The following is a 12243-nucleotide window of genomic DNA, read 5'->3' on the forward strand; positions in this document are numbered from 1 at the left end:
CTAAGACAGGACAGGAATAAGCTTTGATTTGTTTAGTGTTTCAAAGATTGCTTCATTTGCTGTTTGGCAACATGATCCTCTCCCCTTTGCAGTTTTCAGCCGACACTTCATGAGTCTAAGCAGCAAGTGGAGCAATCTCATGTGGAATCTGGTGGAAGATAGAGAGGTTAGCCTGAGCTTTAGCTCTGCTCACATTCTTTCTGAGAGCACTCAGAAGGTGCTGTTGTCTTACTAGCCCAAGAAAGGCAACAGAGGACATCATAGCCTACATCCCACCCAGCCTTGATGCTCCAAGAACTCTGACTTCTTTGATGCAGGCAGTGATAAAGATGTCTCCTGTCCATCAAGGCGGTTGTTGGACTCAGAAACAGCACACAATGGGAGATAGAAGTCCTTTCTGCTTGTCTGCCTATCCTGCTGCTACCCTAATGCTGGATATACAGACATTTCTGACAGGTTTATCAAGTCACACAAATCTGATGACTGTATTTCTTATGACTTATATATTTGGATTCAGTTGCTGAGGTGGCAGATTTTTCAGTCTAGAAAAGACATATAGAAAGCGCACTATTTTCAACTGAAGAAAAAAATCATGAAGTACATGAATACATAAGAGCTGATAATAACTATTGCTTCCAACTTCTGATGAAGAAAAGCCTCTCTGTTCTACTCTGTGCCTGTAATACAAGCTTTAAACAGTACTAACTAATTTCTATTGTGCCAACATATTTTCCTGTTTTGTGTTTTCCCATTTAGGCCAAAATTGGGTCTGGAAAGCTCATGGGCCCCAAAGGTGTTTCGGTGGATCGTAATGGACACATCATTGTGGTGGACAATAAAGCATGCTGTGTCTTCATCTTCCAGCCAAATGGCAAAATAGTCACCAGGTTCGGAAGTCGAGGAAATGGTGACAAGCAGTTTGCAGGTACACTTGATGGTAATATGTAAATCCCCTTTTCTTGCCTCTTCTGCTCACATTTGCATGATGTTTGAGCATGTTGAAGATGCTGTATCCTACCCCTTTATCCTCCAGGGGAGAGGTTCTGCTAGACATACAGCTCCTATTTGCTTGATTGCTCAGGCAGACTGCAACATCTGTTCTGCTAATGTAACTGTAACCAGATTGTTTCATCTACCTCCCTATGCCTGGAAACATTTCAGATCAGTGACCCAAGAAAGACTGATCTTAACTAGTGTTTTATAAGTGCTTTGTAATTGCCACACTAAGCTGTTCAGCACAATCAACTCAGATGCTGTGCTTTGTGTTTCCAGTCATCAGACACACAAACCCCAATGCCCTAAATAGTATCTCTTAGAAAATGAGTGTAATGGGGTAGTGTTAAGATTGAGATCAGGAAGGCAGAGTTATGGAATAGCCAGTGTAAGTTTGGGAAATTGCCATTTATACTCAACTGACTGCTTGCACATGCTGTCTTTCAAGTAGAACATGTGTTTAAGTTTAAAAAACAGAACAACCCCATTGATATATTTTAAGTGAATAGGCATTCTTTCAAAATTTGAAATGAAGTTGCCAAATTAGGTATGCAGGTCGTTTTACAGGTGTTGGGTCATTTTTAGTATGTAGGTTCATTGGTCTGATGTTTTGACTGGTTCACAGTGAAAGGCAGGAATAACATCAATGTGTTTTTATCCTATGATCTCTTGCAATGTGTTATGGCATAATATATATAATTTATGAGAGCTTGTGCTCTAACACAGCTAAATTTTCTGGGTATCTCAATTTCTTTTCATTTGAAAATTTGCAAAAACATGTCCTGAAAATAAGTAGGCAAATACTTTCTAACAGTGCATTTGAGAAATATATCACCTCTTCTGGCTGATAGGCTACAGAAAACAGGTAAGTTGGCAATAATTTAATGTTTTCATTGCAAAATTTTTCACTTTTGTTATAGTTTACCCTGATATACTGTGAAAACTGAAACTGAGTTTTGTTCTCTTTAATAACTCAAAATAGTGCCAAGTGTTTTAATTTGGGTACTTGCCTGTTTTCAAACTACCATTTGTTTTTTACTCAAATTTTAATACCCAATCTAAAGCAAAAAATGCCCTTTTTTCCCTGACAGTGGTCTTCTAAGTAACTTTTTTATTTATCCTAAAACTTGTTAGCTCAAATGCTTGTAAGATGTGAGCACACAGAGCATAAAATACTTCAATTAAGAATTTACAGGAACGTTTCTGATGAAAATTTTCAGTGTATGCACAACTTTACGCTTAAGCACTTCATGTTTTGTCTTGTTAATAAGCCCATAAATCTCTGCATAGTCATATGTATACAAGAGAGGGAGAAATCAACAATGCTTATTGGGAACAATAACAACTGACAACTGGTTGAAAAAGAAATTATTTGTGTTTACAAAAAGCATGCTGAGCTTTTAAAGAAACCATGAAGTAAAATTACTCTTAATTTGAAATTGGTATTCCCACTTGTACTACTGTTGCTCAGAGGCCAAACATAATATGCTGGCAGGCTGATTTTTTTTTAAATTTACCCATACTTTTTATTTTAATGGTATTACTATTTTTTTCTTCTTTTTCTGCATTGCAGGTCCTCATTTTGCAGCTGTAAACAGCAACAATGAAATTATCATTACAGATTTTCATAACCATTCTGTCAAGGTACTGTAAATGGCAACTTGGAAAGTTGCCACTTTAATTTTATTATGATATTTTTTGGGGGAAAGAACGTATTGTTAAAACCAAAGAGATCACATTCCATATAAGGAGTGTGATATAGCTCTGCTATAGAGACAGCATTTTCAGAGAACTCTGCATGCAGTGCATCACTTAGTGAAGATATAGTCCATTGCCTTTGGTGTCACTATAATGGTGTCTAACACAATTGCTTAAACATAGGTTGTATCTGAAATGAATAATTTCAACTTTACTTAATTTTAGTAGCCCTCTGCCAAACGTGTTAATGACCCTGTGTTCTGTCTTTTAAAAGTCTGGCTTTTGAATTTCCCAGTAAAAGCTTTCCACAGTTCTAGTTGTAAAATTATAGCAAAGTAAAGATACATTACAGTCTTTAAATTCCATCCTATAAGCTTTAAGATTACTGGACCCATTTTACAACCTGATTCTCTTAAAACCCATGTTCCTATTGGTCTTCATTCAGTGCCTCCTGCACTGGGCAAAACTGGCCACTAGTCTGTACACCCATGGCAATTCCTGACTCTCAGCCTGTTGAAGTCATGGTATAATAGCAAGTTTATTTGTTTGTCCCAGTAATAAACCAGACCAAGGAAACATGCTGAGTTGTGTTGGCAAATGTCTATGAAGGAGACACAGGCCACTTCAGAAATGCCTCACCTGTGTGTGATTGTTCTCAGGCATTCCCTTTCCCACACTTCCTGCGTGTGCTCTTGTGCCCTCCCTCTACAGGAGAGAGCAGCAGGAGGACAGAGGCAGGATGCTGTTCTACCTGGGCTCTCAGGACATGTGTGTCAGTCCCACACACCAACAAAATAAAGTCCCTGGCATTTCATCTAATGCCTATTTTGACTGAACATAAAGTTGAACCCTCAGTCTAGGTCTTCACTATTTCTAATTGAAAAAATAAATGTTATGTATTCACCTGAAATTGGAGGTTGCTGCCTGAGCATAGACACCTTTGTGTCCTGAGCAGTTCTGAATCACCGAGGTCTGGAATAGCAGCCTTGCTTGCGCATCCTTTTGCAATTGGTGAGGAAGCAGCAGCTCGTGGTTTGGATTACAACACAAAAACCAAGACTGCTGCAGGAGCCCTAAAGCAGCAGGAGGCCTGTGACTTCATAAATTACCTCTCCACGAGCAAGGTTTGCCTGGTAACAAGAATGCCTGGAGAGGCTTAACAGCAAGGGGCAAACTGAAATGAAAAAAAGAAAGTGAAGAAATGTAAGAAGTGTGGCATCCTAGAGGATTTATAATTATTACATTTCTAATGAGAACAGAGTGTCCCATCTGTCTCTGGTGTTGACTCAATGGGATACAAATGTTACTTGTTACAATTTGGTACTAACCAGAACAGATTCTTATTTCTGTAGTGTTCTCTAAATTGGTACATATAACTGGTGACACTCTGGAGAGTTTATAAGCTGAGAGCAGAGAGTACATCTTCTTTTAAATAATAAATTATAAATAACTAAATAAATTAATTTCATTCTTATGAGTCCCAAAAGCTGCTTTCTGCCACCAGTGTATTGAATTAAACAAGCTCACTCAGCAACATTTTTCTCTTGTCCCCATTAACCTTCAAGGATGTTCCTTCCCTCAGGCATCTTTTATGGAAAATCCTGTGCAATGTAGGCTTCTCTCTCATTTGGTCACTTTAGCGCAGGGAGAGAGCAATGTATCTTTGTCTATTTTTTCATTAGTTGGCTTTTTTTTATTATTATTTTATTTAATCCTCTGAGGAGGCACTAACTTGGTACTTCATTAATTTCCTCCCCCAAAATGTTTTTTTCTCTGTTCACTGTGGGTGTTTGAGAACACAATAATTCCCTGACATCTTCCACCTTCCAGCCACAGTCAGTCTCTAAGAACTCAGCTGGGCCTTGTGCTGTAGCTGGGCCTGGATCCAAAATGGATGAAAATATTTTAGAGATGGCTGTGGATGGTGTAAATGACGCATTTTGTGTCTTGTTTGGTCCCATTGGTGCATCCAGGTCGCTGACAGAATAGTCATTGATCAGCTCCATCTTTCTGCTGTCTAAACCTGTTACCATCACAGAGAATTCAGTTGCTGACCTGTCTGCAGAGAGCAGCATGCCATCATTTGCAATGTGTGTTAGATTATGGAAGCAGAGAAGAGAGCATCTGCTCCATTGTGTTTTAGTTCCAAAGAAACAAAGCACCCAGTGCTGCATCTGCATTCAGCTCTTTTCAGTTCAAGATGCACAAGCTGCAGAAGAATTCTGGGGCCCTTTGCCTCCATGTCTGAGATTAATCAGATCTTATAATTCTTGATATCATGCCATATTTAGGTTGTTGTTTTAACCCATACAGGTCTTTAACCAGGAGGGAGAGTTCATGCTGAAGTTTGGATCAAATGGAGAAGGAAATGGGCAATTTAATGCACCAACTGGAGTAGCAGTAGATTCTAATGGAAATATTATCGTAGCAGATTGGGGAAACAGCCGAATACAGGTAAAATTTCTCTATTTCAAAGGTGCTTGATTAAAAAAACTAATGGGTTGCTAACTCTGGCCTTCAGACTGCCCAAGAAACACCATCAGCATTAGAAGTGATGTGGTTTCTCACACCATCCTTTATATGCCTCATTGTCCACTTTCAGACCTGGTGGTGTTACATTGTGAGCTTTTCAGTGTGGCTGCTGGCAGCTCTGATGGCCATGGTGACCAAGGATTTTGGTGCCAAGTAGTTCCCCAAAAGTTTCTTGATGACTTAGGAGACTTGCAAGCATTGCTGAGATTATAGTAATTTATAATCACCATAACAGAAGATCAGAGACATAGTGGAAAATATGAAAAAGCAAATGAGTTGAATGCAGCAGATCTTTATCATCTTTTTTAAACGTTGAGAAATTATTCTGCTTTCAAGTTATGAGAGTTGCAGTCTTTTTATCTTTTAAGTGCTAATCATAAGGTCTTCCTGTTTGCCAAAGAATACCTAATAAATAAGTGTATATATTATTTCCACTGACTATAAAACTGAGGGAGCTGCTTATCAGTTGTTCTCAGGGAGCACTCTCAACAGGGTAAACAAATTCCTGGTTTTCTCTGTGTGGGAACCTAAGAATCAGGTTAGCCACAACAGTGATATATGTTAGGAAAACAAGGTGTTGGTTGAGTTCCCAATTAAGTTTGATTTATTGAAGTTGACTATTTTTAGAACAGGAACAGCTGAGGTTCTTATTTTTTATTACTATTCTTTTATTGTGTGTTAAATCTTGCCAAAGATCCTGGTGGCTATAATTAGTTCTTTTTAATAAGAACATACATTTGTATATAAACTTGCATATTATGAGATAACAGATTTTGCCCTTGTTTAGTCTATTGTATGTCCACTGTTTCAGAAATTAGAAGTATAACAGTATAAGAGAGACTTATAAGAGAGCAGACTACTTTGTGTCCGCTACTTTCCTTTTTTATTCATAACATTTATTCTGTGCTTTCTCACCCTCAAAGGTTTTTGATGGAAGTGGATCATTTTTATCCTACATTAACACCTCTGCTGACCCCCTTTATGGTCCCCAAGGTCTGGCTCTTACTTCGGATGGCCATGTTGTAGTTGCAGACTCTGGAAATCACTGCTTCAAGGTCTACCGATACTTACAGTAGCAACGAGCTCTGGAGCTGGATAATCACCCACCCTTAAGAAAAGACTTGTCCTAGAGATCCAGTGCCGGATATCTCCTATTTTGTGTTTATTTTTAATAACAAAGGAGTCTCTTATGGACTTCTTGTGATTATTTCCAATCTTACCTTGTTTACATAGGACTTGCACCTCTTAAGTTTCTCACTGAACTTTTTCTTGTGTTAATAAAAAAATCCTCTGTAACTGAATTCATAAAGACAATGTGAAATTAAACACAAACTGCATCCTATGAAACTGGAATTAACTAATAAGGCAAAAATTAGAAGTTTGGGAAAAGTCCCCAAAGCTTTTTGATGACTGCGAAGGATAGCTCCTGCTCAGAGCTTCCAAATTTAAAGAAGTATCATTCTTACACGTTATTTAACCCGGGGGTGACTCTGGGAATCTTCTAGATCTCATGATCATGGTAGGTATTACACTTCTAACATTCTTCAGTCTTACTGTGTAGAACAAGTAGGTCCTTTTAGTATAAGGTTAAGTCTCACAAAATCCGTCTAGCTCTAACCGTCAACACAGCTCAGTGTTTAGCACTATGAGAATCAATGCAAATTCCCTGCTCATGTGGAATTAATGAAGGATTGTTTCGTGCGGCCGTTGTTCACTCTTCCTCTCTCTCAATGTGCAGGAAGGACTTTGCAGAGACCTGACATTTCTAAAGCTCTGGAAAAACTTAATTGTAGTGATACATTAGTGGGAGAGGAATTTTCTGTATAACCACAGACCTTCTGACACCAAACTAGTTCATTAGGATCAGGGTTATTACAATGTCAAGTCAATTAACCTAATGTGTGCCACTCTTTCGTACGTGTTCATTGCCATGTTTCCTTACGGCAACTCATTGTATTAACCTCTAAAATAAGATGCAGCTTCACACAGGACAGAAAGCCAGAGACGTACCCTGTGGAGGACCTACGTTATACAACCAAAGGAACTGTGGTAAACAGAGGTTGTATAGGAAAGCCAAGGGTTACCAAAGCTATTTGTTTTTATGTGAGAAAAAATACGTTACAAATAAAAATGAATTTGAACCAATTCCTGAAGTCCTTCATCAAAGGGAATTTTGTTAGAGGATGAAACAAGGACTGTGAGATTTGTTCCAATTTGTTTGTATGTATGTATGTATGTATGACTGATTGACATAAAAATTAAAAAAAAGTAAATGTGGGTTATTTCAGCAAACTGGAATGTATGTATGATATTTGACAATGGCAGTACTCTGAAAAATGACCTTTCTTCCTCTGCCAGATCTCTCTGCTGTGTTCTTTGTTGAAGTGTTAATTTAACTGGAAATGCTTACAGGCATGGTTCTGTTTTTAATGTTTGGTTTGTTGGGGGTTTTTAAAGTATGACCTTGTCCTTTCTAAAGTAGCATTGGCTTTATTCTTATTTCTATATCCAGTGGTCAAAGGGTGAATTGCTACTGTAGCCTGATATAGATGGAGTGGTGCTCCCTGTCAAGTGTTGCCTGAGGAGCTGTGAGCTTGCTGCCAATGCCTACAATGGCCTGGGAAGTGCTGTCTTTCCTTTCTCATTTTTAGGGCCTTGAAACAAAAGGGCATTGGGTCACAAACAAGGGAGTATTTTAAGCATGTTTGCAAAATGGAAAGAAATCTTTGATAAAATTTCTTGTTATAAGTATTTGTCTTATTTCTAAAATGTAAGGTGGTTGTTTCGATAAATTTGAGAAAAACGAATGGTTTTTTTTCTAAACTTGCATTTGACTTGTAAAAATGCAGACCCCAAGTTTCTTAAATGGGGGGTTTGTCTGGTTTTTAATTACTGTTTCCTGAAGATATTTCCTCTTCTTTCCTTTGTTTAGTTTTTGCACATAGAATCAATTCAAAATTTCTCGTGCAAATACAAGTTTCTTTATTTCATTGGAATAAATATTTTGTGCATGAAGCTTAAGGACTGTATAACGAAGCTAAGAAACTGGTGGTAACATTTATGAATATTAAAACTCACATTTGTTATTACTAAGAGAACAAAATATCCTCTGCTTGAACTGAGTTTGTCCTAAAATTCTGAAGATGGTATCTCGGTCATTACAAATAAACTGTCCTATCAAAATTTAACAAAGCTGTAGATCAAAATTTCATTCTAACTGTCCTTATAACACTTTCTGACATTGGAAGACCCTTAAATAGCACATCAGTGAAGAAAAGGCATTTGAACTGTATTTAGTAATAAAGAGAAGGGGTTGTGATAAAGGGATTGAGATAAAAACTTTTAAAAATGTGCTGTGGCTGTCAGTTATCACACTTAGTTCCGAATATGGATTTTTAGAATACAATTTTACTAAGCTTACATGTTTACCCCTCAGAAAACATTGCCAAATCCTCTGTTGTCAGGTACTTTGAGAAGCATGACAATCAGATCCTAACCCATATAGCAAAATAGATACTTAAGACTGTGCTATTTCATGTATACACTTTCCTTCAAAAGCTTTTCAGTCCTTTGGTCCAGCATTGCTTAGTAGGATTTTAGATAACCCTTGCGAACCCAGTGCATCCTGATGAAATAAGTGAATTCTGCACATAACCCTCCTCACAACCCAGCTCAAAGCTATTAGGAATTTTGTGGATTTTTTCTTAAAATTGAGTAGTTTTTTGGATTTTCAGACATTATCAGCAGAGCAGCACCTAAAGAATGTCATGAATTTGAAGTTATTTCTGATAGCAAATGCTGTCAACTTCAAATTTAGTGGCATAGGACATTCCCTTCCAAGGTCTGACCTTATCTGCCTGGCACCAGGAAACTGAGCAATACATTGCTTTTGCGGTGCTTCTAAGCCAATTTCACTAAAATGCTTGGCTTACAAACCTTACAAAGACCAACCAAAGCAGAAATTCTGCACTTAAAAGCTGGCAGACTTTTTTTCTTATCCAATTAAGGGAAGGTCAGAATTGCACTACGTGACTTGCTGAGTTGTTAGCATTTATTAAAGGCTTTACAGGCATGCTGCTGCCAGATTTCAGGTATAACCAAATGTCCCCTTGACTTCCCTGGAATGCTAATTGAGTAGCAACACAGCATGAATGGTGAAAATATGTGCTTCATTTAACAAATCTTCAACTCAAAAGTAATCTCAAAAGGTTATTAGATCTTGTGTCATATAGAGCATTTTAGGACAAACTAGCCAACTGTATTTTCATTGTTCAGTGAATAGAATAAAAAGATCAGATAAATCCAACATAAATAATAGAAGAGTTTTGCATAGGCTAAACCAGCACCAATGTACTGAAAAATAAAAGGAAAATGGTTTAGGCAAGCAATTGCCTCATGAAGATGGAGTGCTACTTATTAGTAAATGCTCATCTGTTCTGTAAAAGCTAGAGGGTTTTTGATTTTATGTCAATATTTTTTATAATAAGGATCTAGTGTTGCCATAATGAGAACTATAAGTGCCCAATAAGTTGTGTTTTGTTATAAAGAAATGACCTTCAGTTGTGGGAGACAGCTTGTTATGAAATCACGATGTAAAGTCAAACTTTTCTTCAAGAATTCAAGCAGCAATTGTCTGACCTGTTTGTAGAAAGTGTACAAAAGGCATTTGTACTATGGAGTGGCAAGGTTCCTAACAAGTCATTGTATTTCTGACGAATGTACAGCACTTCAGTCGATGTTTGTGAGCAACACAGCCTTAACCCTGACACTTTTTCTTTGGCTTTATGACACGGGAATGTTCCCTAAGTTGTGTGTTGTATGGCAGCAGCCCCTGATAGAAATCTCTACCAGCTGATACGCTGCAGCTTTCCAGTTCTAGGAGTGTTTCCAGTTCTTTTTTCCATGTTTTTTTAAAATGTTTTTGTACATTCCATCTTTGTAATATATGTTTTGTGTATATGTAAGCCTTGTACTCTCTTGACACTCATAATGAAATATTCTTCTCACATGTTTTTTTGTTGTCGATGATGATGGTTTTGTTTGTGTTTTTTTTTAATCCCTATGACGCTAAATACAGACCTTTTCTCCTTAAGGTCAAGGATGAAAGATGCACATCAAAGTGTTTGTGTGTGCGTGCGTGCGTGCGTGCGTGTGTGTGTGTAGTTTTAGCTTCCTGTGTGCCATGGTATTCATAATGCTTTAGCTGACAAAAAAAAATTACTCTGTCTTGAAAATGTAGGAAAACCAGAGTCAAATGTGTACCTTTACCACGCACAAAAATTTCAAATAATAAAAATAAAGCTTGTTTCCTCTGTTATTTTCATGGTTGAGGATTTATTTTTCATATGTCTCATGCTCACTTGTCCCTAAAAGTAACCCCATAATGCAGGAAGACAGCTAATTTTTTCCAGTTTTCTTCCCTGACACCACAGGTCACAAGCTAAGGAAACTGATTTTTTCATGGGTGTTAAATTTTTTATGTTGACACAGAGGAAAGACGGACTTGAGTTGTTCTTGAGAAGAAGGTGCAGAGTTGGAACTTCCTTGTTCCTCTCTTTTTTCCTCAGTACGGAAATCAAAATTAAGATTTTCATTGGTGGCAGTAAGATTAAGAGCTGTAAGCTTTTCTGCTTGCATCACAGAAGTACACAGTATCTTTTAGCTGAGGTGTGATATCATCTTTCAACAGTCTGTTGCAGAAAACCAAAATAAATTATTGTGGAGAACAGAAAATTTGCCTTAGGAGTTCAGTCTTACTCTGTTCCTGTAAGAACAAATTTCCAGCTTGTATTAACTTATAGTACCTATGTCTTCTTGGTCACTGGTGAACTCTCCAAACTGGAATAATTTGAGAACTCAGTGTGACTGGGAACTTGCTCACGAAGTAAGACAGAATCTTCAGATGCATCATTTGGCTTGGATGCAGCCTCAATGGAGGGGACTAGCAGGGTCGGTGAAACCCCCAGTGATGAGTGTTTGCTCAGTGGCAGGACAGTCAGAAACGAGACAGCTGAAATACTGAGCAGCTGTCCATTTTTGTGGCTCTTTCCCCCAAATCCTCTAGAGGAATATGTGTTTTATTCTTTCTTGCAAGTCACAGGGAATGTCAGCAGCCATGTTTCGAGGCCTCATTTTTCTCCTAAAGACAAACTTAGTACAATGTAATGGATCAGTTTTGGTTTTCTGTCAGTTTCCAGATGAATACACGCTCATAGACTCTTGGTGCTGAATGTACTTGTCTATCTGCCCTGAAATTCAGATGATTACCAAAGGCTGTATTTGTTTGCCAGCTAAAAGAACATCACATCTTGAAGTCGAGCAGTGTTGGATTGACTTTCAGAGTTGCAGAGCACTTGTTCCTTCCCATGTCAAAAAAGATTATGAAGAAGAGAAGCAATAGCACAGGATTTCCTGAAACCAGTGGGCTTAGTAGGTAAGATGCTTGTTACATTCCAGATCTTTTCTTATTGATAGGCTAGAAATGTTTTCTGTTCCCTGGATTACTACAGCAGAGGCTCTTCATCACTGAGCAAAATCAGACGGACAGGTTGAACACTAATACCAGAGAACACTTTTGTTTACCAGAAAATATCTGCAGTAAATGATCAACTTCCTCTTTGACCCTCTTGTGGTACTTATTAAAATACCTACATGAGGCAGGAGAATCTTTCAGGAGTTCTGTAAATAGGACTAGAGAATCCAGTCTCACCAACGAGTAACAATGTCAGGGAGAACAGGGCCAAAGTAGCTAAAGGAGCAGGTACTTTGGGTAGCCACCCTTAGCCAGGCTTTCTCTCTTTAGAGTGGTACCCCTTAACATACCACTGCACATTCAAAAACGTTTCCTTGCTCCTTAGCCTGACATTCTCTCACCTCCAGCTGTGCTGCTCTGCAGTTAACTCTCCCACAGTTTTACTGATAGTTCATGTGAATGCTCCCTAATTTGGACCAGACTGAACTATCTCAGTGGAGTGGAACAGTCAATGTCATTTCTGTGGACAGGTGTTCTCCCTAGGCAGA

The 12243-nt window shown here is 38.1% G+C and overlaps 1 protein-coding gene across 21 annotated transcripts in view; it reads left to right on the plus strand.

The window, feature by feature from the left end:
* The window catches only part of TRIM2 (tripartite motif containing 2), an 87297-nt gene extending 76757 nt beyond the window's left edge, over positions 1–10540 (plus strand). For 20 of the 21 annotated variants that reach the window (XM_026792962.2, XM_014266532.3, XM_026792963.2 and 17 more), the window contains 4 exons: positions 757–937; positions 2567–2637; positions 5005–5145; positions 6147–10540. In XM_026792962.2, the coding sequence (XP_026648763.1) occupies positions 757–937; positions 2567–2637; positions 5005–5145; positions 6147–6299 (546 nt within the window). In that variant the 3' untranslated portion in view covers positions 6300–10540. The remainder of the gene's footprint in view (positions 1–756; positions 938–2566; positions 2638–5004; positions 5146–6146) is intronic. The other variant, XM_026792969.2, reaches the window with a different exon arrangement.
* Positions 10541–12243: the final 1703 nt, after the last annotated feature.

Source organism: Zonotrichia albicollis, chromosome 5 (assembly GCF_047830755.1).
Source record: "Zonotrichia albicollis isolate bZonAlb1 chromosome 5, bZonAlb1.hap1, whole genome shotgun sequence".
Lineage (NCBI taxonomy): Eukaryota > Metazoa > Chordata > Aves > Passeriformes > Passerellidae > Zonotrichia > Zonotrichia albicollis.